This window comes from Scophthalmus maximus, chromosome 5 (genome assembly GCF_022379125.1).
Source record: "Scophthalmus maximus strain ysfricsl-2021 chromosome 5, ASM2237912v1, whole genome shotgun sequence".
NCBI lineage: Eukaryota > Metazoa > Chordata > Actinopteri > Pleuronectiformes > Scophthalmidae > Scophthalmus > Scophthalmus maximus.
Window position 1 is genome coordinate 12362857 of NC_061519.1, and position 24644 is coordinate 12387500.

Here is a 24644-nt window from a genome sequence, read left to right on the forward strand (position 1 = left end):
AAAAAATATATTATTTGGACAATGACGGAACAAGATATTCAGCTTTTCTGTGGTTATTTTTCTGACTCGACTTGAGCTGTGACAGACCCTTCACATGGAGGGTCCATGGCCCCTCAGGACTGTTCAATCATACGTCAATACCTTCAGTTGCTGTATATCACTAAGGAACAAAGTTAAAATCAACTTTCACATGTGAACTAGTGCTACAACCTTTACTTAAGAGCCCCAGCACACTAACCTTCAGTTTACATGGGAATGATACGGACTGGATAAGCAGCCGGTTTCAAAAGAATAAAACCTAAATGGTGCAAACAAACTTCATGCTGAAGTTTTGCCTCAATATTTTAAAAGGCTTGTCATACAGACCTACACATTTCATCACAATAGGTTCATTTCATCGTAATGTGGGTGTTAAGATTATTGAGTTTGTTAAATCATGTGGGATGACGTGTATTTAATTAAGAACATATTGCTTGAACCTAATTTGTAATTAAACTGTTGGATACACTTGTTTTCACAGAAGCATGAGCGGAAATAACTTAACGAACGATGACAATTCAATTGGCTGCTGCTTTCAGTGTTTTTTAAATGTCATGATGTGTGCTGACTCACTGTCGTCATGACAGAGTGGGACACTCGACCACAACAGAGCCATTGTTTCAGTTATCTGCAATCACCAGTTTTCTCAAACTATGAGCTGTAGGAAGTGTCCAACTTAAAGTTGTATATTTTTGTATAGAATATCAGCCTTTGAGAAAAATGTTCATTTTAGGGGTGACAACTAAATTTGTAATAGTTTAATGGTACCTAATGAAAGCAACTCTTCTTGACAGCTTTGTCTGAAAGCCTGTATGTTGATTTATCTGAAGCGAACATTAGCACTAGGGTTTGTTCGTGCACTACACTGGGAAAACTTTTTCTAAAATTATTTGGACAATGACGGCACAAATACCTTTCATAGCGACGACCGCAGTCCTTTGAGTTAATTTAAATTGGTTAAATACTAATTATATCCAGCACAAGTGGAGACTGTTGTTCAGTGGGAGGAGCTGCTCAGGTTGCTCTTGGCACGGGATCCCTACACGTCTCTGATTGGTCGACTCCGACCCGGATTGATTCGAGCTGCGGCTTTATCCCGTGAATTCATTACGGGGCTGAGTCGAGGGTCGGCTACAGGGCAGCGGAGGATCAAGACTCATCGTCTCACACGCAGGACTCAAAACAGCACAGGAGCCGGATCATATTGAAACATATCAGCTTGTCAGGAACCAATTTTTATTAATATCATTAATAATGTGTCATCAGCATCATCAATGAAATGAGTTAGTCTGTTTGAAGCAGAATCAAGTGTGCATTCATTGCCCTTCTTTTTCTCGATGAACACTTCAGTTCCACAAAGCGAGGAGGAAAAAGGGGGTGAGGAGTGGGGGTGGTGGGGGGGGTCAAAGGAGGGCAGGAGCTGCAGTGAAGGAGGAAACGCAGGGAAAACAACGTCTGGCGGAGCAGGAATCTCCCCCTTCACTGGGATATGATTGGTTTTTCCCTTGTGCAAGAACAACAACAAAAAAAACAAAAAAATAATCAAAACAAAAGAAATTTCAAAATGGTGCTCTAAAAACAAAGATGAGAGAGGAAGAGGGGGGATTGCTTGCTGGGATGTGGTTGGTTTTGGCTGCCGTTGTGTTGTTGTTGTTGTTTGTTCCATAAAGCCACGTTAGGATCTGATGCAGTCGTCGTCGTCAGAGGTCTGGCTGCTGCTACTGGTTTCCGACTCGGAGCCCTCCTCGACGTGCGCCTCCGCCACACTCCTCCAGGGGGTGAAGTGGAGGGTCACGCCCCGCGCCCTCGGGAGAATGCCGTTCCTTTGCACGCCGTTCCTCTTCAGCTGCTCAAAGCACACGGACAGTTGCAGTGTGAAATTCAAATTCTGACTCAGTGTAGAAAGTAAAAAAAATATAAAACAACAACGGCTGAAATGATAACGTGATCGTGCGTGCAGTCAATTCAAGTCTGCGGACTCACCTGTTCAGTTTTAGTCTGGAACTCTCTGAGCTCGTCCTCTGTCAGAGGCAGGAAGTTGTCATCGTTCTCTGGGTACTCCTGCCAGCCCATGGCCTTCAGCAACCTACATGAGCACAGTCGTGTTCTGCTTAGCTTATTGCGCGCACGTGTGTGTGTGTGAGATGATGTTAGCAGTGTTTTACCTGTGCTCTGCCTCCAGGGAGCTAGACAGGTGTTCGGTGTCGGAGTCACTGAGGGAGTATGACATTCCGTTCTCGTGGCAGACTTCTTCGCTGTAGGCTTTGGGCTCCGGCGTGTTGCTTTCGCCCTGAGAAAAGATTCACACAGCAAAAGAACACGGTTCATAAATCTTGTACGGAGCAGGGAGAGGTGATGGTGACACGGATGCTCTTAGCCGCCTGCCACTTCCAGAGAAACCAAGTCTCCTTGAAGCCTGTTGCCCTGGACAAGGACCTTTGTACCCCTGTTTCTCCCTCTGATCATGGTCTAAGAAGGGCAGAAATGTCCCCCCAAAATATATTGCAAATAGTCTGTTACATCCACAGTCAAATAATAAGACAAATGTTATTTAATTTTTTTTAAATAAACACTGGCATTATCATGGAGAACTTGAGAGATTTTACAAATCTGTATTTTAAAAGATGAGCCCTTGACATGATCACTTTTAGAGATTTGAAGTGATCTTGATTTTGATTTTCTGACTGTGTGCAGAAAAACAAAAATCACGACTCGCCAATGGGACAGTGACATTATTAAGTAAATAAAACGATGTCAACAGTATTTGGACAGTCACATTTTTGTCCTTCAGGCTCTGAATGTCAGCACATTCAATTTTGAAATTAAAATAATTGACACTAAAAGTCTTGGCTTGAATTTGAGCAGGTTAATGCAGAGAACTGTGGAAGAGATAGAGCCCTTTTAACACACTGCCAACATTTTACATTGTACAAGTAACTGGACAGATATACAAATGAAATCAAATGGAATAATATTATTATCATGCTAACTCAGTCAACTATGAGCTCTGTTGAACAGACGTTGACTAAACACACAGCTGCCTAAGGAACATTTAGTCGAAAAATGTCCAATTACCTTTGAACAACTCAACTTGTAGTATTATGTTATGTTCCCATGTGTGGGAGGACTGCTGCTCCCACATGTCTTTCTATACTGATAGAAACCTTCTGAAATTAAGGCCCAAAACTCGCCACTTTCTCAAAATGAATGAGCTGCAGTTCAGACCCTGAAGAACAAAAAAACGTGAAACCAAACCTTTCCAGACTGGACAGGACATAAAGATTAAAAACGTCACACGATACACGCACTTTATCTCTCTCCAACAGAGCACTTCCTTATCTCTGCTGTTACCTATAACGACTGCGCCTTCCTGTCTGACGGTTTATGAAAATAAGTCGGACCGCTGCTTACCTCCCCTGATGTTCCGGGGCTGCTGCTGGTCGTCAGCTCCCCGGTGCCCTCGTCCTTCAGGGCCCGCAGGAACTCGCTCTTTCGGTCCGGACCGCGGCGCATCAGCTTCAGCCTCGACGGGACGATGTCTATGGGAGGAGTCGTGCTGGAGGGGTGCTGCAGGCGGAGCCAAGAGAGGAACCATGCAAAGGAGAAAAGAGAGTTAGTATAATTCTCTTTTTTTCCCCCCAGGCTGAGACACCAATCAGTCAGATATCAAATCCATTTAATAGCTCAAAATAGGCCAACAACCATCAGCCATTTTTACCTGTCAAAATTTTCAATCTGTAAGATTCTCAAACATTTGCTTAATTTTTTTGATTTTTTTTTTTCCAGCAGTTGCACACATGATATTCAGTGATACTTTCTGGTGAATATTTAAGTTTATGGCCATAGACAGACACATAAAATACCCTTGAGAGAAGACAGGGCACACACATAAATACACCGCTGCAAAGGAAAAAAAACTTCATGTGCGCAAGTGAGTAAGCATCTCAGTCAGCAACCACACTAACACATAATCACTATGTTTAGATAAAACCCCTCATTAACTTCCTCGGGGGTAAGGCCCGCTACACGCATAACGTAGGAAGTCACGGTAGAGGAACTAAGATTTCGACACTACACTGGAGTTTTCCCCCTTCGCTCACTGTGAAATTGCCTTCGAAATGACATTATAAATATAAATATGTTCTTGTTGGGACTCTATGCTACTCTCCGTGTCTCATGGTCCTCACCTCTTTTGGGGTGTTGTGCTGCGGTGCACTGACTGGGGTGCTGGGTTTGGCTGCAGAGACGGGGCTGGTGAAGACGGAATCTCGGCCCGGCATGTGGAGGCCGGACTTAGTGATCTCTCTGCCACCGGATTTCCACTGGGTGCTCTGGAAGCGAGGACGTTCATGGTTACAAAACGGCCAAGCAGCACAGACAACCGCAGAAAAAGAAGTGGTTGAAATAGTTTAAGGCGTCTCAGTGAGTCCCTACTTTGCTGGGGGCCACAGCGGGTTTGGGGACCAGGTTCTTGTAGACACTGGAGCCCACGATGGGAGCTTTGTTGCCGTTGGTGGGCAGGGCACCGGCTGTGGCGAAGCCCGCAGAGAAGGCCGTGCCGGGGTCCTCCCTGGAAACCTTCTTGATAACCAGCATTTTGGACACCATCTGTTTGCCACTAGGGGGGTTTTCTGAAAACGATCGGGACAATCAGAAATAAAATGTTACAGGAGGCGAGGGTAAAACGGAGTTCAAACTGAATTGACTGTTTCTTGTTTATCCAAGAATAGAAATCTGAGCTCTTACCCCACACTCCAGCGTGGGGAGCCACTGCTCGCACCTGAGTCCCAGGCTTTCCAGTTGTTTCAGGGTTGAGGGAAGGCTGAAAGACAAACACTCAGCATTCAAATATTGTATTTTAAAGCTCGGTTGACGTCCTGAGATCTAAACATGTTGCTACTAACAAGATTAAGCCTTCTGGGTCAATGCAGAGAAACGCTATCATCTCATGAAATGTACAATCTTTATTTCTGACAATAGCGTTGACGATCTGGGATTAGGTGCCGTGTGAACAAGTCACACTTTGCCATTGACTCAAGGCATCTTATCTTTTAAAATAGCTTTGTCATTGAAGAACTATGACAAGGACAGTCGCACGCTTAATGATTTTTTTTAAGAATCAGAGAAGGTTATCGACTCACAAAGTCCTCTTCCACAAACTTCAACTTGTCGTCCTTGCCGTCTTTGCGTTCCTCGTTGGGAAACTTGTCCGAGTACGAGGTGCCCTTGCGGGGATGGAAGTTACCATTGCGCTGCCGGTGCCCCCCCTGCCTGTCCCTGTCGCCTGCTCCCCGCTTGGGGTGGCGTCCCTGGTGGTGGTGGCCGTCCTGGGCTCCCCGTGGGGCTCCATGCCAGCTGGGTGTTTCCTTCCAACACGATCCACCCGCCAGCCCACCATGTCCCCCTTTGGCCACCCCCGAGTCCACTGAGTCATGCCTCAGAAGCAGAGAGGGCTGCTGCCATCCGTCGCCTCCAGAGAGAGAAGTCAAAAACAGCATTTGTAAGAATGATGATTTAATGATGCTTTTCGAAGGTGCTGAATAACAGTGAACTCTAACTTTGACAGATCAGTGAAGTTTCCCTTAGAGTTGCCGTCAGTCCTAAAACAGATCGCTGTCAGAGTTTCATTTTTAAAATAGGCACAAAGGCCCAAAACAAAAGAGGAAAAAGATGCACTGTTCAAGCCATTACATTGTTCAACTGAGACTGAATCCACTCGCAGGATAATTTATAATCTGCATTTCCCTCGGAATCAACATCCATCCATCCATCCATCACATAAAATAGCACCCTAAACAACAAATATTAAAACAGTCAAACTATCGATGAGGTTGATTCTATTCCAATAACTTGAAGCAATCAGAACTTGTTTTCCTTCACTATTGTCTATTATTGTCATTACAATACTTACACAAGCACAACGCAGGTTGGTAGGTTTTTTACAGCGCAAAACAAAAGTGGAACAAATATCTCCAGAAGTCCTTTACATGCCTGGGAGTCCGCCAAACAAAAAACGTCGGTGAAACAAGACGTAATACGAACGACTGTAGACGTCTCATGGCCATCAGTGGCCACCGGTCAGCTGACCGAGTTACTGTGTCTCATTCCTCTCACTAAACCATTTCCTCTGTCGGTTAACATTTTTCACATGTCTATATTTTTCTATAATCATCTGTGACAGATGTCATTGTCCCTGCTTCGTTTCTGCAACGGGCTTCAGAAACTCCTGCAGGTTAAACCCGACGAACAAGGCTTAAAGCTGATTCGCTCTGAGAGACTCGGAAACACTCACAAGCCCAGAAATATTATGAGGCCACAACTAGGCCTGTCATGATAACTACCTTATCGACTTATCGCACGATACATGAATATTAACTCAATAATTTTTATTGACCTCAATAACAGCCGTTGTGTCTACATGTGTGTTTGTTGACATGAGAATGAACGTCAACAACTGTCCAAAAAGTCTCGCTGCTTCTGTCCTCTCGTCTGTTCATATGGTCATATGATTAATAAATCACTGGTTTGGTCTATGAAATGTCAGAAAATATGTTTCTTTAGTATTTTTCTAAAATGTTGGACAACATTTCCCTCAGCAGCAACACAAATCGTGTAGGAATCGCACAAGCAACGACCAAGCTCATGCAATTCAGTATTAAAAATATGGTCTTAAAAGGACGATAATATAGTTCATCGCATTAATTTCGGGGACAATATATCGTGCAATAAAAAGCAATTATGGTGACAGGCCTAGACACAACATGCAACCTGTGAACGACCCTTGTTAAACTAAGTACTTTCCCCATTCAGAAAAGAATATATGCTGCAACAAATGGACATATAATTGTCCTGAAATATAACGACAGCTCCCGCTTCCAAACACGTTTCAGAAAAAAAAAATATTGCTTTATATTAGGGTCAATACAGCCTCCTCTTTCTCCAGAGGGGTTGAGAACACAGTGACGTTTTTCCAGTCCATTCAGCAAGTCAAGCAAAATCATCTTTCTTGGCAAAACTGATGTGATGACTAAGAGACAACCAACATTTTTCCTTTCCCCAAAGCTTTATGAACGCGCCCTACTGGTATGAGTAAGTCGAGACCATCGGAGGAAGCCATTTTTACACGCCGCTGCACTTAACTAGTGCTATTCTGCTAGTTTCAGTGTTTTTGCTCATACGTTTCTCCATCAGTTAAGCATTTTGACCATCAGAGAGCAGCCGGTGCACACGGTTACCTGCTGGAGCACGCAGGGAGCCGTTGTTGAAGAAACCATCAGAAGAGTTGTGGCGGCGGCGGCTCGGAGCGGCTCTGCCGTCTCTGTGGTGGTGGGGCTCACCTTGTTTGTCAAGGTTGACAGCAGGGGACTGATGGAAGACAGAAATGGGACGGTGTTAGAGAAGTGGGAGTCAGTTCACACAGAAGAAAGTGGATCATTAACTTTAACAACGTCTAAAAGAATCATCAGTTACCCCTCAGACCGTTTTTCACGAGATTAATATTTCCCTCTGCTTCATCTTTATCCTTATGTAGAAGCTTGGATGAGCATAAATCCTCTCCATACTTCCATTCCTACATACTCGTTCCCACAGAAAACTAAATAATACTTCATAATAGTAAGTGAAAATGTCAGCGTAGGGATTAACCCTGAGTCACCAAGTGAACAAAAAACAACAACAACTCACAAACCAAAAGCAATGCTGGAATGTTTATCATAAGAAATATGCTGCTGAGGAAGCAAAGAAAATGAAAAACACAGCGTCCACAATCGTGAAAAGCTTAGATCCTGACACAACAGCACTGACACTGACTGTGTGTTTGACAACGTTGACCGCGATATGCGAACACTATCTGATTCCTTTTTACTCGTCGATTGTCGAGGTCCAAAGATCAAATGAGATTGTGTTCATTCAGCATATCGCCCGCGAGTTTCATCTCATGGAACTTTTAGAACGGTTCGCAGACGATACCCAGTGAGATAAAGTAGAAACATCCTAAACTGGGCTAACTCCAAACTCACAGATTAGACTGAACTCAAGGCAGAAAAAAAAACAAGATCCAAGATGAAAAGTGACAAAAGTTCACCTTACAGATCCTTTAACAGTCATTTCCAACAGCCACTGCCCATGTCCCACAAGAGGCAATATTTTGGATAACGATGGCTGATTTTTATACAATTTATCCAATGATACATCCAATGTTTTCCCATCAATTAAAATATCTCTGCTCGGTGATGTCAGACAGCCTCAGACAAAAGGTCAAAAGGTCAGTGCAGTCCACAGTTTGATTCAAAGCATGTGACGTTTACACAGCAGGTGACTACACAATCACAACCAATCACACAAAGGCTAAGGTGAGCACAAAAAGGTCTTCCACATATCTTATTAATTGGCTGCAATATTTGTTACTGAAACACAAACCTTATTGTTAGTGTCTTTGTTTTGAAGGTGATAACACTGAGAAGTTCAAACACAAACTCTTACCAAGTACTGCCTGTTATTTTCCTATTTCAGGACTCATCATCCTATATTGTGTAATAATGCAATATCTCATAATGCAAACTCACTGAACTTGTTTTAACTGTCAAACAGATTCAAGATGAACTTCAAATACATGCCAGATGTACAAAAAAATACCAACAATCCTACCTAATAAAAAAACTATGAACTGCAAATTGAAATACTAATGTGGATAATATGGCGGTGCAGGTTAACCATTTCACTCACCTACAGCAGCAGCATGTAAACATACTGATTCTATGAAAACCAAAATCTCCCCCTTCATATTCTTTTAGAAAATCCTTACAAACTTAGCAATGCCTAGAAGTAAAAGAAAATCTATGAAACGTTCCTTTAAAACCTCAATCAGAACCTTGAGCTGTCAATAAATGTTATTTAAAACTGTTTTCTTTCCTCTGTTATGAGTCTTTTTCATAAGATACACAATGTCGGTGGTGACCCACCAGTGAACCATGTACTGACTGCACTGTCAGTCCCTGAGGCAGACGGACTTGCAAGCACAAACACACGCACGCACGCACGCAAGCGCGTCAGTGTCTCTCTCACAGTTGTACTTACAAGCTTCGTCTACCTGCTCATCGCCTGGGATCACCTAGCGCGCACACACAAAAACATGAAAACGCACGTTTACACACACCTTGGCAGGCTGGGGTGTGGAGAAGTTAAGCCAGGCAGGGACAAAGTCATGCTGCGCCATTTAGGTCCAGTGTTTCCGGTCAGTGGATCGAGGCATCAAACCTCATGGCAAGGATCTAATGGGAGAAAAGAGCGACAGGAGAAACATGTTCAATATTCAGCTTTTCGACATTTTAAGAGACACAAATCCCTGACACTGAATCGAATTCACTTAATGCCCATCTCTTTGATTTTTCTCCTCTCTCTTTCAAGTGTTGTCTGCCGTCAGTTATTTGGAAATCGCACCTTGTTACGGTCTCCCACAAGACGAGGCAAAGAGTCCTATTCTTAGCAGAAAACAACAAAGCTCGACTTGCTGCCGCTGTGCAACTGATAACTGGCTTGACAGCCGCGAAGGAAAATATCTTGTACATAATACTATTCAATTGCAATGTTTGCAATTTGTGATAAATGTAAATAACTCATCATGCTGGATTTAGCTGAACCCTCTATCTCAACTCAAAAACCATTGTGTGCTTGAGGAGGAAAATTAACACCTGCTACCCACAAAATGTTGAACCACAGCATGGCCATTAATTCCCTGACTATTGAGTCAACTCATGCGTGTTTGGCCAAGTCGAGTGAGTGAGGTCAAGCTTTATCTTTACCCCAGAGTCTGTGGCTCTGAAGTCCTCTGCCTCCTCTCTCAGTCCGACTGGTCTCGGTTCCTCAGGCCTGTTGGCACTGATCACAGCGCGTGTGCACTGACAAATGGGGAGCAGCACACCAACGATCCCCTCTCCGCCAGGACAGCACAGCCCCTTTCCCCAGAGGCAGATCCCTTCGTCCAGGGTGAAACACCGGGAAATGGGTCGAAAGGGTTTGCAGGAATGATCTGGAATGGTGATCCAGAGAAATGGCCAAGCAGGAGGTGGATTTGAGAGCGGAAGTGCAGAGGTCTACGAGGGACCGATGTTCCTTCTCGGATGAGATTTGCGGGCAGCTACTGTGCCGGTCGAGTCTCTAATGAATTCTGGTACTGTTACCGTTTCCAGTCCAGGTAACGTCCTTTCCCCAGACGGACTGAAGTCTTCACCAATTCATGTGAACCATTTGCTCTTATTATCAGGAGGAAAACTCAGAACCTGATTGGAAAAATGAATTTATTTGATTTGTCCCAATGGTGGGGGAAAGTCTGGGCTGTATTATGCTAAGAAATCAGTCTGTGGAAGTCGTGTGCCCTGAAACAGGGACAGCAGTTAGTGTAGCAGTTCGACTCGGACACCAGATGGGGGGAAAGAGATGGGCGCTGTCCTGCCACACTGTGTGCCAGTATGTTGTTGTGTCGACTCGCCTTTTACCTAATCATTTTAAGATCTACTAAACGCATGCAGAAAAGAAAAAAGGGTTCAGATACAGTCTTAATAGCAATGGGCGTCACTGAAAACCACTGCTCACCTCATTAAAATGGTGAAAAGACTGTCTGAGTTTGAAGAAAATAATGCTCCAAAAGGTTTCAAAGTCACATGACAATGAAGGAAGCAAAACCCTATGTTACATTGCCGTCATTTTCAGTTTTGGTTAGTGAAATAGAGGTGCCGCTGAACGACGCATTATAATGCCGTTTTTGTCTTTATATGTATCACATTTGTAAGATGACCATTTAATTTTGCGCAATTTTTGGATTGAAGCAGGTGAAGGGTGTAGCTTTGATTTCATAGATATGCAAGCTCAGAGGCTACATGAAAATCCTCCACAAGCCAAAAGGTCGTCTTGTCATGTGATGAATAGCTGTCCACAAACAACAATTAAAGTTGCCCAAAAAATAAGGGGGGAAAAAGACTCAAGTCAGCTCAATCAACTTGTTTTGCTCTGGGGGAAAAAATGAAGGAAGAAAAATAGCAAGTGTCAAGTGGGTGTTTCCTTTCCTTCTCGAACGGGGTTTTCTCACACGGGATGTCTGGGTGGAGTATCTGCACAGGACCAGACTGGACCTGCAGTGAACATGGACAGTAGTGGTTTTAATTCAAAAATGAGAAAATACACACATTAACTTATACAGATCAATGTAACAGTCCTGGAACAAAACCCTACTTTTCTGAAAGTTATAATTTTCTCCAATATACGGTTTACCCTTTTTGATATAAACGAGTTTGACAAAACGTTAGACAGACAGACAGACAGGTAAACTGGAAAATCCCAGAAATGTAATGCAGTAGCACCACAAACTACAGCTTCCAAAATGACCATCAGGAAGTTTCAGCACTGAAGCTGATTGACTGCGGGGCTGCTGTGTGAGTAAGATCACCTCGTGTTTATTGGGATTACAGAACAGAAATTAAACCAACATTTCACTCCACATTGATATTGCCGTGTTACGTATAGCTACACAGTATGTCACAACTTTAGATACTCCTCTCGGCCTGTGTACCTTTGTTAAAGCCCCCAAGTAGTTTCCAGTGTAAGAGACAATCAAAAAAAAAATATTTTGACAGAAAAATATCAGGTCTACGTGATCTCAGCACCACATCGTGCTGGGAGCTGACTCCTTTATACAATTGTGTCTGCTTTGGTAAATGAAATATTTATACGAATGTAAAAATAACTACCTCAGCGTTACTCCCTCAGACTACTGCGCATCTGAACGTGCCTGGCAGTGTGAGTGTGTGTGTGTGTGTGTGGGAGTATGTGTGTGTGTGTGTGTGTGTGTACGTGTGTGTGTGTACGTGTGTGTGCGGGAGTATGTGTGTGTGTGTGTGTGTGCGTGTGTGTGTGTGTGTGTGTGTGCGTGTGAGTGCGTGAGTATGCGTGTGTGTGAGTGTGCGTGTGAGTGCGTGTGTGAGTGTGTGTGTGTGAGTGTGCGTGTGTGTGTGAGTGCGTGTGCGTGTGTGAGTGTGTGTGTGAGTGTTTGTGTGTAAAGCTGGCGGAAACTGGGGTTTACAATCTCAGACTAAAGTCGTACACCTTGCCCAGAACACGCGTTAGAAGGCAGCTCGACAACAAAACAAAAATAAACCCCCTTGTGCACGAACTCCGTACGGCCGCGGAGTCGTTTGCGTATTCACAACTATTACATAACAGCCTCAGCATCAATGAGTTTACCACGGACAAGGGGAACACACACGTTCTCCACTGTCAAACAATACTCACATTGACGATGGCAACACAAACACTGCTAAGCCTGGGCAGTACCAAGTTACACCTTACTACAGATCGTGGGGAAACGCGTACATCCACAAACACTGCAGCACACTGTACCGTTACATGCAAGCGCCTCCAAGCTAACTAGCCGAGTGCTATTGCGGACTTAAATGCGTTGAAATGACCCCAGACGCGAGGCGCTAAACTGCCTGCGTTGCCCACAAACTAATAGCACGACCTAGTCTGTCACAACGCCGCTGCTAGCTAACTCTGCCGAGTTAACTGACGTTAACGTTAGCGTAGCAACTGTTAGCTAACACTGGCGTCAGCTAGCCTGCTCGGTAGCCCGCGAAACCTGCTAGGTGGTTGAAACTAGTTCGCGCAGTTAGAGTGGTTAGTAAAGTGAAAACACATCCAATGCACTCGGAGTGGGTACAACGACACATTTGAGCAGCTGTCACAAACATACAATAGAGGTAAACAGACCTGGCTTCGTTGGAACAACACAGTTTCAAAATGGCTACCTTAACAGCGGCAGCACACATTCATCAGTTTGCTAAGAGCTAGCGCGCTAACTTGCTCTGTTTCATGACGCTGCCGTGCACCCTCTCCTGAGCAAGGTGGCCTCCGGTGGACAGTGGTTCAACAACACATTAAAGCTACAAACAGTGATGGGATCAAACTTTTTTCCCCACAACTCCAAAGCTCTCACTAACACGGCTATTGACGTTTGTTTGGGTTTTAGAAGCGCTTACCACTGGCGCTAGCACTGAGGGTTTCGAACAGGCTCGACGATGCTGCGTTCAACACCTCGCGTGATTGTCCAACTTGTTCGTGTGACACCGCGTTGTCATTGGTGAGCCGGTGGAACAGTGCCGCTTCTGTGAAAAAAAAAACTGTCCGTCAAAATAACACAGCAGGTCCGTACTTGGAATTATAAGGTCGTATTTTCAAAGAGATAGTATTGGAGCGCAGTGTTTAGTAGCACGCATAACGGGGTTTTGGCATCTTGAACACAACTTAATACCTCCCCCGCCACCGTCAGCCAAACCAGTCGATATCCGATCCCGTCTCATTCACTTTCAGAATGTTTGGAGACAGGCAGTTAATCGAGCACCGAGAGAATGGCAGCCAGCAAACGACCTCTGATTTAGCGACTTGACGTTGATGTTGTGGCCGTTCACTAGCTCCCGCTGTACTGCCGTGGCCTTGGTAAGCCGTTGAATGACAACACTATTCAAACATGACGTTTGGATAGCTGCAACATCAGTGGATTGTGTGTCGTCACCGTGGGATAGCGTTGCGTTGCATCAGGCTAAACAAGTGGTTGTATGCTAGCCGCTAATAGCACCGCCAGTAGCCCATGGTGGTGAGACCATTCATTTGTAATGTGCGTGTTATATGGGGAGATGTTTTTCAACTAATTGATAACGTGTCTTTTCAGATGAAAACATGTTTAGATTTGAATCTGGAAGACGCGTCGTGTCCGCGGTAAGACCAAAATGTGACCTGTTTATTTCAGCCTCCTTGCTAATGAAAAAAGAGCTCCTTATATGTGCTGTCAGTGTGTAATAATACGATGCCACGATGTTTGTTGCACTTCTGTTCTCAGGTCTCAGCGTGGAGATGTGTGCAGCAGCGGATCACCACGGCAGCAAGCTACTCAACAAGAGCCCAGCTGCTGCTTCACTCTCAGGCATCGTCAGTGTCGGTGCCATCCAGGACAGCGTCCACCGACAGGCTGCTGAGCATCAGGCCCGTGAGCTGGCATCCCTCCCGTCTCTGCCAGGGGGATTCACGGAGCGCCTCAGACAGAGAGAGCACCGAGGGGGGCCTCAGTTTGAGGGCTCTCACTCAGGCTCCCAAACCGGCCCTGTACCTCGGTGTCTCTGGGCTCGTCCCCTTCGTGTCCGCCCCTCTCCTGATGGCCGCCTCGCAGTCCTTCATCCCTGAAGTGGCGTACGCTCAAGTGGTCTATGGAGCCTGCATAGTCTCCTTCCTCGGAGGTGCCCGCTGGGGGTTTGCCATCCCTGCTGGTAGTCCCGCTCAGCCAGACTGGATGAACTTGGGCAACAGTGTTGTGCCTTCGCTTCTGGCCTGGCTGGCACTGCTCTGCAGGGACAATATTGCAGAGGGAGCCCTGGTAGTACTCATGGGACTGGGTCTGTCCCTGCACTACGACCTGACCCTGCTGCCCGGTTACCCCGCCTGGTTCAAAGCCATGCGGACTGTCCTCACTCTGGTTGCCACATTCTCACTGGTGGCTACACTGACAATTAAAAAGTTCTGCACTGAGAAGAAGATCAAAGAGATTAGGAACTGATTTAAAAGACCAGTTTGTACTTTGATCCACATAAAATAAAAATGAATAAAAATGTTTAAAAAAATTAAGTGAAGATGTGAAGACAATCTGGTTTGGTCTTGCTGTACAACAACTCACGGCAATAATTTGAATAATATGGCAACACATTCTAAATTGTGAATCTTTAGATAATTAAATATCCTTACATAGCAAAGGACAGACTTTCAGGGAGAGGACGTGTTAATCGTTTATCAGAAAACACAAAAAAAATGTACCGGAGTTGAAGACAATATTCAAATATGTCCATTTTTTACATGTACAAATTTGAGACGGTGAATTAACATTTGAATACTTTTCCACTGTTGTCCAACTCCAGACAGAAACAAGTCAAACCACAGCTATATAGAACTATATATGGTTTCAATATTTCTCTCTCTGATCTTTTACAGACTCCAGTCTGAGACAGCTATTTGGATCAACAATTGATGCAGTTAGTTGAGTAGCTTTTACATATTTATTAATAAAAATGGATCACAATGCCAAAATGACAGGACGTCAGAAAAATGTATTTTCTTTTATCCAAAGGAAACATATTCTTAATCCAAATATTCAAAAATACCCAAACAGACATGAGTCCAACTGGGATTTTACTCGAAATTGACAGTCATTGTAAATGGTCAACGTAAACCAACAAGTGCTGAGCTTTAGTGGCAGAGCTGGAGGAAAGTGAAGTGGCGTTTTCCAACACCAAACAACCCTGATGCTTCACAGCAGCAACACTTAGCCAAACAGATGCACTTTGAACCTAATAACAAGGGCACCAGAGTAGGGCTGCAACTAACAATTATGTTTATAATCGATTAATCTTGATCGTGTTTCCCCAAACCCGACATGATGTTTTGTTTTGTCCTCACACCAAAGAGAGCGAGAGTACTGAGCTCATTCCATGCGTTGATGTTTTGGAAGTTTCAAGTTATAAAAGTTTTATCTTAAAATTTAAAAAGAAGAAAGAGAAATGATTCAGGTTAATTTTAAACCTAGCACAAACGCCAACTTTTTTATTTAATCTATTCAATATGAAAAGCAAACGATAAAATATGTAATTTCTATTCCGAAATATGAATATTTTGATCCTTGGAAAGGGAGAACAGTTACACGATGGGCAATACTGTCACTGTGCAGCGCCTCAATGTTACATGTGCTAATGTGACAAAATCCAAAGAGGACACTAACAGTACTTGGTGGACACAAGGTAAAATACAACATTCTCAATTATTTCCATGTGTATCAACATGTGACAGATGAAATGTGAATTCTAGTCAGTTCAGGTGCAGCCAGTGAGTGAAATTATCCATGTTCACAATTTTCTTTTTTTTAAGCGTGAATATTTACGAAGAGGCACAAGCATACAGTCAGGTCCAGAAGTATTTGGACGGTGGAAATTTTGCCTCTAAACACGACCACAATGGATTTGAAAAGAAACAATCATGATCTGATCTAAGTGTAGACTTTCAGCTTCAACAGAAATATTGCATTAACCATTTGGCCATTCTTATGCATAGTCCCTCCATTTTCAGAAGCTCAACATTAATTGGATAAACTGACATTATTATAAATATAAGTTGGTTTTTTTAATACTTTGATGAACATCCTTTGCAGACTGCCTGAAGTCTGGGACCCAAGGATGTCACCACATCCCCTGAGATGCTTTGCCAGGCCTTTACTGCTGCTGCCTTCAGGTGCTGCTGGTTTGTAAGACTTTCTGCCTTCAGTTTTGTCTTCAGTAGCCCCCCAAAAAATCCTGGTCTATTCAGTTGAGATCAGGCGGTTGACTTGGCCTCACTGTAGAAAGTCCCATTTCTTTGCCCCAAGAACATCTTCGGTTGCTCTAGCAGTATGTGTTGAAATGCTGCTGTCCTACCAGTTTGTCAGAATTTGGCTGAATCTGAGCACAAGCCATGTACTTGTACACCTCACTGAGGATCCAGCTCCTTCCGTCAGCAGTCATCATCAATAAACACCAGTGACCCAGTTCCACCGGCAGCCATGCATGCCCATGCCACAACACGGCCATGGTTGACAGATGACGTAGTATGCTGCAGATCATCATCTCCATACTTTTCACCTCCCATCATTCTTGTACAAGTTTATTTCGGTGTCATCTGTCCAAAGAATCTTATTCCAGAACTGGGCAGCCTTTCTGGCAAAGTCACCAGTGGTTTACACCTTGTTGTCAATTCTCCATTTACATTGCGTCTGTTGATGGTAGACTTTGACAATGTTACACTACTTCCTTGAGAATGTTCTTGACTTGGCTGGATGTTGAGGTTTTTTTTCACTTCAAGGAAAAAGTCTGTGAATATCCACATCCATATTTTTGCCATCTCTCTGACAGTTTTTTTTTCAGCCTAATGATGGCCCGCATACATCGACACCTATCGAGAATTCCACTGAACAGCTTCCAAATGCAAGTTCAACAATTTGAATCAACCTCCAGATCTTTAATCTCCTTCATATTTCGTGGGATAACGAGGGAATAGGCCACACCCCCATTAAATTGCTCGTCAGTCAAATGTCCAATTACTTCTAAATCTTGGAACCATGGGGAAGAATGGCTGAAATTCCTAAATGGTTAATGCAAAGGTTGAATTAAACCTGAAAGTCTACAACTCAATCACAACTTGATCACTTAATTTAAAATCAATCAAAAAAATAGTGGCGGTGTGTGCAGAGGCAAAAGTATATTTTTTAAAGTGTCACTGTCCAAATACTTATGCAGCTGACTGTAAATATAAAACAATCCAGTGGAAAAATGAGTGATCACTGCGCTGGTGTGACAACAGTGGTGCGCTGTTCAAGTTTACAGTTATTTACAGAAATCACCCCACGTTTCCTTTGGTTCCATCATCAAATAGGCCTAAAGTGGTTCAATACATTTTCCAAGTAGCAATGCACACACCTCAAATATTCCTCTGAGGATAAACAAAAAATGTAAGAATAGTGCTTTCACATCTTAGCCTAGGACAGTGTTCACATCCCCCACAGGACCTGGACACCGATGGAGAAAAACTCTGGTCAATCAAAAGTATAATCTGCTGCAGTGGAAAATTATCCTCATAATCAGGAAAACTTAGTCTGATCCATGTATAAATAACACAAAGGATGAAAGGAAAGTCTACATGAGAAAAAACAAACACTTATGTGTTTATAAGGTGCAGCTTCTCTTCAGTTGATGCAGTCTGGGGATGTTTCAGGGGCTGATATGAATATTTCATAGTCTGAATCTGAACATTGCTGTATATCAGAGCACAGCCAGCCCTCCGTCACAGCGGCTGGTGATCATGTTGCCGACCTCAGTCCAGGTATCCAGGTGAGGGTCATAGATTTCCACTGAGTCCACTGTCACCGGGGCAGAGAAGTCTCTGCTGGCGGCCCTGCCCCCGACCACGTACAACAGCCCGTTAACCGCCGACACCGAGACGCCTGCACGTGCAGTGGACATTGGCGCCACCTCCATCCATTTTTCCTGAAAAGACAATCAAAGAGATGGAGAGGATGTTAGAATCAAAGAAAAACTCATCTTCTCAGACATCTGAGATATTAAGTGTCTTTAGTGGCACTTTACCTCTTCAGGACAGAATTTCTCCACCGTCTCCAGGGCACCCAGCGCCTCATTCCAGCCACCCACCGCATAGATGCAGTTATTGAGGCAGGCAACACCCACATAGGCTCGACGTGTGACCATGACGGGCAGGGCACTCCACCGGCGGGAGATGGGGTCATACACCTCGGCCGAGCGCAGCTCCATCCCTTCATCACTTATTCCTCCGATCACATAAATGAACCCTGGAAAGAAACGACTGCATTTAGCTAATTCAGCGCTGCAAGGTCCATGGGTTGATGTAATATGAGAAATATAGGAATGAAGGGGGGGGGACAGAATGATTTAAGTTGAGTTGGTTCTTTCTTGGCCCAGGTCCTGTCCATCCACCAAGTTTCACAAACAGACAGGGGCAAAAACATAACTAACCTCCTCGGCGGAGGTAATAAAATATGAACGCACACACCTTGTAGCTCACAGCATCCGAAGTAGTAACGGGGAACAGCCATGCTGCCGATCACCTCCCACTTGTTCTCCTCTGGATCGTATCGTTCCATTGTCTTCCCGATCTCAGAGCCGATCCAACCACCTGAGGGTCAGTCAGGACAGAGTGACGACAGAGTGACGACAGAGTGACGACAGAGTGACGACCAGGTGACGTTTCCCTCCCAGATGATGGTGATGAATTATTACCTTGTTTTTTTGCGTATTGAGTTGTTTATTGTACTTCGCAACATTATTTTACTTTCTTAAACAATTCCCCCCCTCAGTCTGACAAGACTCCACTGTGCAATATCATCACATGTATCAAGTGCAATATTTATTAATCGTATACTATATCATGTCAACTTAATAATTATCATACCAATACACTGTTCAATTTTCACATTTCTATGACTTCATAATGCTACTGTATTTTCTTTGCACCATCGTTCCCTCCACTTGTGTTTACAGTATGTTTATTTTATTGAAAAACTTGATTCTTTACTTCTTTTGCTTATTTTTATATTTCTATTATTTAGTTGCTAATTTTTGTATTTTGTATATTTTCCTTTGCAAATCTTTATAACAGGCACAACTTGATATGAGGATGACAAGTAGACAAACATCAAGTGTCTGTTAGTTAACAGGATTTCAGGTAGTTAGTTAAAATCTCTTTCAGTGTTAACTATCATCATTTTTTAAATCACATCTTGAATAGCATTGCTTACATTCTTTCACTGTGCTTAAAGGGGTATTCTAGTAATTTAAAGTTTAGTACTGCACTGCTATGAAAGTTGAAGGACTTGCAAGAGGTAGATTAAAAAAAAAAAAAAAAAAGAACTTTCAAAATTCTAAAAACAGAGGCAGAGTTATCCAGACCTTTATTCCCTGGTATGGTTCTAAACACTGGATCTGACATTAAGCAGGATCTTTCATGAAACCTTCACTGACTGGTATGTGCCCATGTCTTTCAGACTTGATGGCCCCAATTTTGCAATGTGAGTTTTCTAAATTTCATAGTCTCCAAGTCCAAGCTCCAGGCCTACAGTTTACGTGAAATCGATGGAGTGCCCCCTTCAAAGTTAAGTTTCCAGGTTGTGCTGTGTGTGTTTTCGAATTAACAATGCACCAGTATTACTGGGATATTTACCGAGTGCGTACAGAGCTCCATGACACGGGCAGACGCCAACTCCACAGCGAGGAAAGTTCAGAGACGCAACAGCGGCCCACTGCTTGGTCACCGGGTCATATCTCTCTGTGCAGTCAAAAATCATTGAGTCTTTCTCCCCTGGTAAAAAAATAAATAATAAATGTTAGTCTGATAATCATGCAGGTTTTTTTTCCTTTTTTTTGTTAGACTTCACAACTTCAGCTCTCTCACCTCCCACCACGTAGATCATACCCTCCATGACTGCGACCCCCAGACCACTGCGGGCCTGGTGCAGAGATGACACAGTGGTCCAGTACTGGTTGAAGGTGTCGAAGCGCTCAACGCAGCTCAACGCCCTGCTGTCGCTCCAGCGACCGCCTTGCAGCCGAGTGTAACCTCCTGACAAAACAAGGTGCAGGATTTTATGACTCATTGTATGTTGTCATTTTCTATCATTCATCATTCCATACCAATGTTTATAAGCTGTAAACAAGAGCTTTGACACGGAAACCTATGGCATAGAGGTATTTCCTGGCTTTTCTTCTGGGTCTCATCTTGGCTGGCTGTAGCTGACTGTACATCTTGTTTTCTTTGGGAGACTTTGAGACCTCGGTGTATTCCTTCAGCAGAGTCTGCAGTGCCACCCTCAGGCTAAAGTCAGTAATACCTTATTTGGGAGAGAAAAAATGGGAAAAAATTGTTTACTGCTAGGATTTGGTTTCAACATATTTTTTTCAATTTTAAAACAATATACTGAATATAAATCAATGTAATGGTGAATGTACATTTTCATACTTTTCTTACCCTCTATGTACTTGAACAGTCTCTGTGGGGAGAGCAGGGGGAAGCGGACTGGTTCCAGCACTTCCACCACATGTTTTTTCCTCTTTGCCACGTCTTGCAGAGCCCAGTCCATGGCTGCGGTGAATACCTGGTACTCATCCTCAATCCTCAGCTCTTCACTTCGTAGCAGCCTGACCAACTGATCCTTCGACAGGCCCCTGAACTCCTCCGTAATGCACACCTGAAGAGAGACAGTTGAAAAAGGTCGCCTGTAAGCATTAAAACTTGAAAATTACTAGGTGAGCTGAAGCGCTTTTACTAACATACGTGATAAAAAATACAATTCGGATAAGATGCTGATTAAATACAGTGCAACCGTACCTCCAGAAAGTGCACATGGATGTAGTTCTCAGTGAACTCCAGCATGTCCATGCAGGCAATCTGCTCCAGGAACTGAAAGATGCCCACACAGTTGGACGGGTCCATGTGGCCCTTGAGAAACTCTCCGCAGACAGACACCACCTCAGTCAGCTGCAGCATGTCTGCAGCAACCATGAGCTCCTGGACATTCTCCACAGTCACGCTGATCACACCTGACAGAGCAGAGTTTACATTTCCACTGTGAATATTGCGCCAAACCAGCACAGTTTTTTTTTTTTACAGAAGACGATGATGATGATGATGATGATGATGATGATGATGGAAATATCGGGATTTATGCGGACCTGTGTATATGAAGTCCAGCAGCACCTCAAAGACTTCCGTCTCCACACCGAGGATCTGCACCTCCTCCTTGTCCACCTCTCTCATCCCCCCGGAGAACAGGGCAGAGAAGTATGGACTGCTGGCGGCGAGCACCAGCCGGTGGACCCTGAAGACGCGGTCGCCGACCTTCAGCCCCACGTCGCAGAAGTCGGCGCGGAGCCGCATTTTGTTCATCTGGGCCAGGATGAGCCTGGCGTAGCGGTCCGAGGCCAGCAGAGCCTGCTCGGATCCCTGGGTTGCCATGGCAGCTGCAGCGTCACCACCACCAACACCACCAGCACCACAACAACCGGGGGATGTTGACAAATTGATGGAGAACATGGCAGCTGGAGCAGGACTGTGTTACCATGGAGACCGGTATCCTCAAACCCGCCTCTCTAGAGCAGACACATGAGCTTACCGCAGGAACACCAAAACACACAGTTGTGTAATAACAACAAACTCTTTGTGTTTTATCTCTTCATCTAGCTCTTTGTTTAGCTCAGTCTGCACACAGTGAGCGACGCGGCTACACGAGGTGTCCGTCTCGACGCGCCCTGGTGCATTGACAGGTAAGTCACCGTTACTGTACCGTCTAGTATGTAAACACACCTCCAGTCGCCTGTTAGCCACACATGCTAGCCAACAGAGAGCAGTTGTACTTCACACCAACGCGGCAAACCGACACCGACACACGTCGACAGCTCGACGATACCGCGGCTCACTGAGAACCGCGGACACGTGTGAGGAAAAACGCCAAAATTCCTCTCGTTTTCGAAGCAACTCACCCATAAGTTCACTGATGAGGATGCGGGCAACTTCCGTCGCCCTGCAGATTGTCCATCCTCGTTTCCGGATCGACTACACCGGCCTGGCAGTGGAACCTCCAGCCACAACTAATCAATCGCCGAGAATTTGGCATTTTTCTGTGATCTTGTATGGTCAGCGGTCCTGGTTATCTGCCTTAGGGAAACAGAATCTAAACTCTTTACACGAATGCATGGCTTATCAAGTTTTTATTCAAACGGTTCTATGATTTTTTTTTAAACGGTTGTGTGTGGCCGTTTAATTGGGTAAACACACTCCGAGCTGGTTGCAACATTCAACGCCAGGTGGCAATGTTGCCCCGCACAAGCAGCCAAACAAATGGAAGTCCTTGACAAGAGACCACAGAAACCTACCATGTAAATTATCATAGTATTCTTACCATGTCAGCCCCCAGCACAATGGTAATTTTAGACGTAGCTGCAAAGCCGTCCACTGCAGACTTTGACCGAGCCAGCGACGTAGCCTACTCTTAGACAGTGGCAACGGTTGGTCCGGTTTGTTTTAATCAGCAGCTTTGTATCAAATTGGTTTAAATATTGTGTTGGAAGGCCTGTTATTACATCCAGACCTCTAGCACTGCCTGGGCTCATTAAAACCAGTCTGGGCCACTGGGGGTGAGGTGAAAAAAAAACCCCGCCCCTGAACTGCCTTCTGAAATATCTGCCTTAATAACCATAAGATCCAGTAAGATTATCCGTCACGCGCTTGTAATACGAGTCTGGGCACATCTGTCACTGGACCTTTTATTCCCGGCTATTTTCAAAGTGTCACTCGCATTTAAACGGCCAAAAGTTTTACAGGAGAATATGTGGGTCACACCAACATTTGGTCATTGGCCTGATGCTAACCTGTCCACCATTTTAGGTACTCTACACCCTTTGTTGGTTTTCCCCTCTAGTTTGTCTGTACTCTTAAGTGTGTCTTGTTTCCCTAAAGAGCATCTACCATGGCCATTATCTCAGCTGGACAATTGGCTTATTGGATACGACTTAAATTGCCTCTTATTAAGCCAACATGAGGCAAAGTGCCCCCTCTGAACTGAGTGAGCCGAGCATGCTCCCCGTCACTGTAATGTTTTCCCTCTTTGCAGCAAAAATGTCTCGGAAGAAATTTGGGCATGTAGACTTAAAAATGTTGCTTGTTTATGTTTATCCTAGAGAATAAGAAAGATGGCCCCCTGCAAACCAGGTGACCGTTTGTAACTATCATGCATATCTCTTCATGAGTCGTCTTGAACCTACTTAACAATACTTTGACCTACATTTTTTTGGGGGGGATTCAAAGTGAAATCTTTTTGAATTCAACCCAAATGAAATGCTTTTCAAATGGCTACATGTTTTTCTGAGGCAACTTAAAATAAGCCCCTTTTTAAATTCACTAGTAGCACCGATGCTTTTCACCAGGCTGACATTACAGTTCGTGAGGTGATCGATGCTCTTTTGCAATTCAAGAGCTTCATTGGCCTTTCATTGAAGTGTGACAATAACAACCACCTCTATTTGGATGACACATGCTGGTGACAGACACGTGTGTACTCAAGGAGTTCAGCGCGATAACACGTCCATCATAAGTTGGTTAAACCAAAACGATTAAGACATTTCAATCAAGTTCGGATTCTTATTTTTGGCACTGTCTCTATCACTTGAGACTTCTGCTGAAGACATTGAATTAATCTTATTCACAAATGTCCATGTATTAATTCCGGTGTTGAGGCTTTATATGTATGATTTTCCATATGAAAAGTCTATTTTTTTTCTTTGTCTTTTGTCCTTCATGCTGCTGCCTGGGCTGGTGTCTCTTGTGAAACAGGTTTTAATAAGTAGGTGAGGTGTTTAAACCAACTTGAACGTAGTGACACAGACTTCTTTTGGTAAAAAAAAAGGTTCCGTTGCAGTGAGATTATGTTTTTTTTCATGTTGCAATGCACATCTGTGGTCTCTCTTTTTTTTCTCTTATAGGCAATGTTTTTGCTTGTCAAGAGCATGATAATTATTTTTCACTGATCATCACGTCTCTCCATTGTGGTGATGGGAAGCAGAGTGTTTTCCTTGCTCGCTGAATCTCCCATGTAGTGGAAGCAAAAGAAAACAGCGTGAGGGTCATCCTATGGAAAGTGGTCGCTGTAATTGCCATTCTGATTTAAGTGTAGGGTATGGCTGATTTTTTCATCAGGGCGCCTTCCTCTGACTAGACATTGCTTTCACCAGGAAAGAAAAACATTGTGAGACAAAACTGACAGCTTAAGGGTTCTTGTGGGAGTAGGTTGAGTTCAGATTTTCCTGAAGCTTTGCTTCCAATCGTACCAGATAATGCAAAACAAGTCATCAAAGCACCCTGCGACAAGAATGTTTCCATGGTTTTGCCCATAACCCATAGGTTAGGGTATGTTATTTTGTGTTCATGACACATTTTCCTCCTTTTTACAAATATATTGCAGTCGT

The 24644-nt window shown here is 44.0% G+C and overlaps 3 protein-coding genes across 9 annotated transcripts; 1 reads left to right on the plus strand and 2 right to left on the minus strand.

Moving 5' to 3' along the window:
• Positions 1–1238: 1238 nt before the first annotated feature.
• On the minus strand, positions 1239–13477 carry gpbp1l1 (GC-rich promoter binding protein 1-like 1). Of its 5 annotated transcripts, XM_035635716.2 has the most exons (13): positions 13340–13477; positions 13068–13193; positions 9840–11165; positions 9194–9308; positions 7275–7404; positions 5181–5509; positions 4786–4861; positions 4474–4670; positions 4227–4370; positions 3451–3606; positions 2205–2329; positions 2023–2125; positions 1239–1885 (listed from the first exon to the last, which is right to left on the minus strand). In XM_035635716.2, the coding sequence occupies exons 4-13, from the start codon at positions 9251–9253 to the stop codon at positions 1715–1717; spliced, it is 1491 nt and encodes a 496-aa protein (XP_035491609.2). In that variant the 5' UTR covers positions 9254–9308; positions 9840–11165; positions 13068–13193; positions 13340–13477; the 3' UTR covers positions 1239–1714. The 5 variants fall into 5 exon arrangements, with proteins under 5 accessions (XP_035491609.2, XP_035491608.2, XP_035491611.2 ...); XM_035635715.2 differs by lacking the exon at positions 13340–13477 and having other exon boundaries at positions 13068–13283; XM_035635718.2 differs by lacking the exons at positions 13068–13193; positions 13340–13477 and adding an exon at positions 12837–13061.
• LOC118311688 (transmembrane protein 69) lies at positions 13325–14703 on the plus strand. Of its 3 annotated transcripts, none has more exons than XM_035635724.1 (3): positions 13383–13524; positions 13757–13803; positions 13925–14703. In XM_035635724.1, exons 2-3 carry the CDS (start codon positions 13765–13767, stop codon positions 14633–14635), a joined length of 750 nt encoding a protein of 249 aa, XP_035491617.1. In that variant the 5' UTR covers positions 13383–13524; positions 13757–13764; the 3' UTR covers positions 14636–14703. The 3 variants fall into 3 exon arrangements, with proteins under 3 accessions (XP_035491616.1, XP_035491617.1, XP_035491618.1); XM_035635725.2 differs by lacking the exon at positions 13383–13524 and adding an exon at positions 13535–13681; XM_035635723.2 differs by lacking the exon at positions 13757–13803 and having other exon boundaries at positions 13325–13524.
• Positions 14704–15639: 936 nt separating this feature from the next.
• LOC118311685 (intracisternal A particle-promoted polypeptide) lies at positions 15640–22278 on the minus strand. Its single transcript, XM_035635714.2, has 10 exons — positions 22164–22278; positions 21357–21773; positions 21013–21224; positions 20653–20872; positions 20360–20515; positions 20080–20247; positions 19849–19986; positions 18682–18804; positions 18240–18460; positions 15640–18140 (listed from the first exon to the last, which is right to left on the minus strand). Exons 2-10 carry the CDS (start codon positions 21715–21717, stop codon positions 17916–17918), a joined length of 1824 nt encoding a protein of 607 aa, XP_035491607.1. The 5' UTR covers positions 21718–21773; positions 22164–22278; the 3' UTR covers positions 15640–17915.
• Between the last annotated feature and the right edge of the window lie 2366 nt (positions 22279–24644).

Coding starts and splice junctions, on each gene's coding strand:
- gpbp1l1 (XM_035635716.2), bottom strand. CDS start 9,253: ATGGCGCAGCATGACTTTGTCCCTGCCTGGCTTAACTTCTCCACACCC. Junction 4,671..4,785: donor TCCCCACGCTGGAGTGTGGG/GTAAGAGCTCAG, acceptor GATCGTTTTCAG/AAAACCCCCCTAGTGGCAAA. Junction 1,886..2,022: donor TCCAGACTAAAACTGAACAG/GTGAGTCCGCAG, acceptor TGCTTTGAGCAG/CTGAAGAGGAACGGCGTGCA.
- LOC118311688 (XM_035635723.2), top strand. CDS start 13,480: ATGTTGTGGCCGTTCACTAGCTCCCGCTGTACTGCCGTGGCCTTG. Junction 13,525..13,924: donor GCTGTACTGCCGTGGCCTTG/GTAAGCCGTTGA, acceptor TTCTGTTCTCAG/GTCTCAGCGTGGAGATGTGT.
- LOC118311685 (XM_035635714.2), bottom strand. CDS start 21,717: ATGTTCTCCATCAATTTGTCAACATCCCCCGGTTGTTGTGGTGCTGGT. Junction 20,873..21,012: donor TCCATGTGCACTTTCTGGAG/GTACGGTTGCAC, acceptor GTCTCTCTTCAG/GTGTGCATTACGGAGGAGTT. Junction 20,248..20,359: donor GAAATACCTCTATGCCATAG/GTTTCCGTGTCA, acceptor TTGTTTTGTCAG/GAGGTTACACTCGGCTGCAA.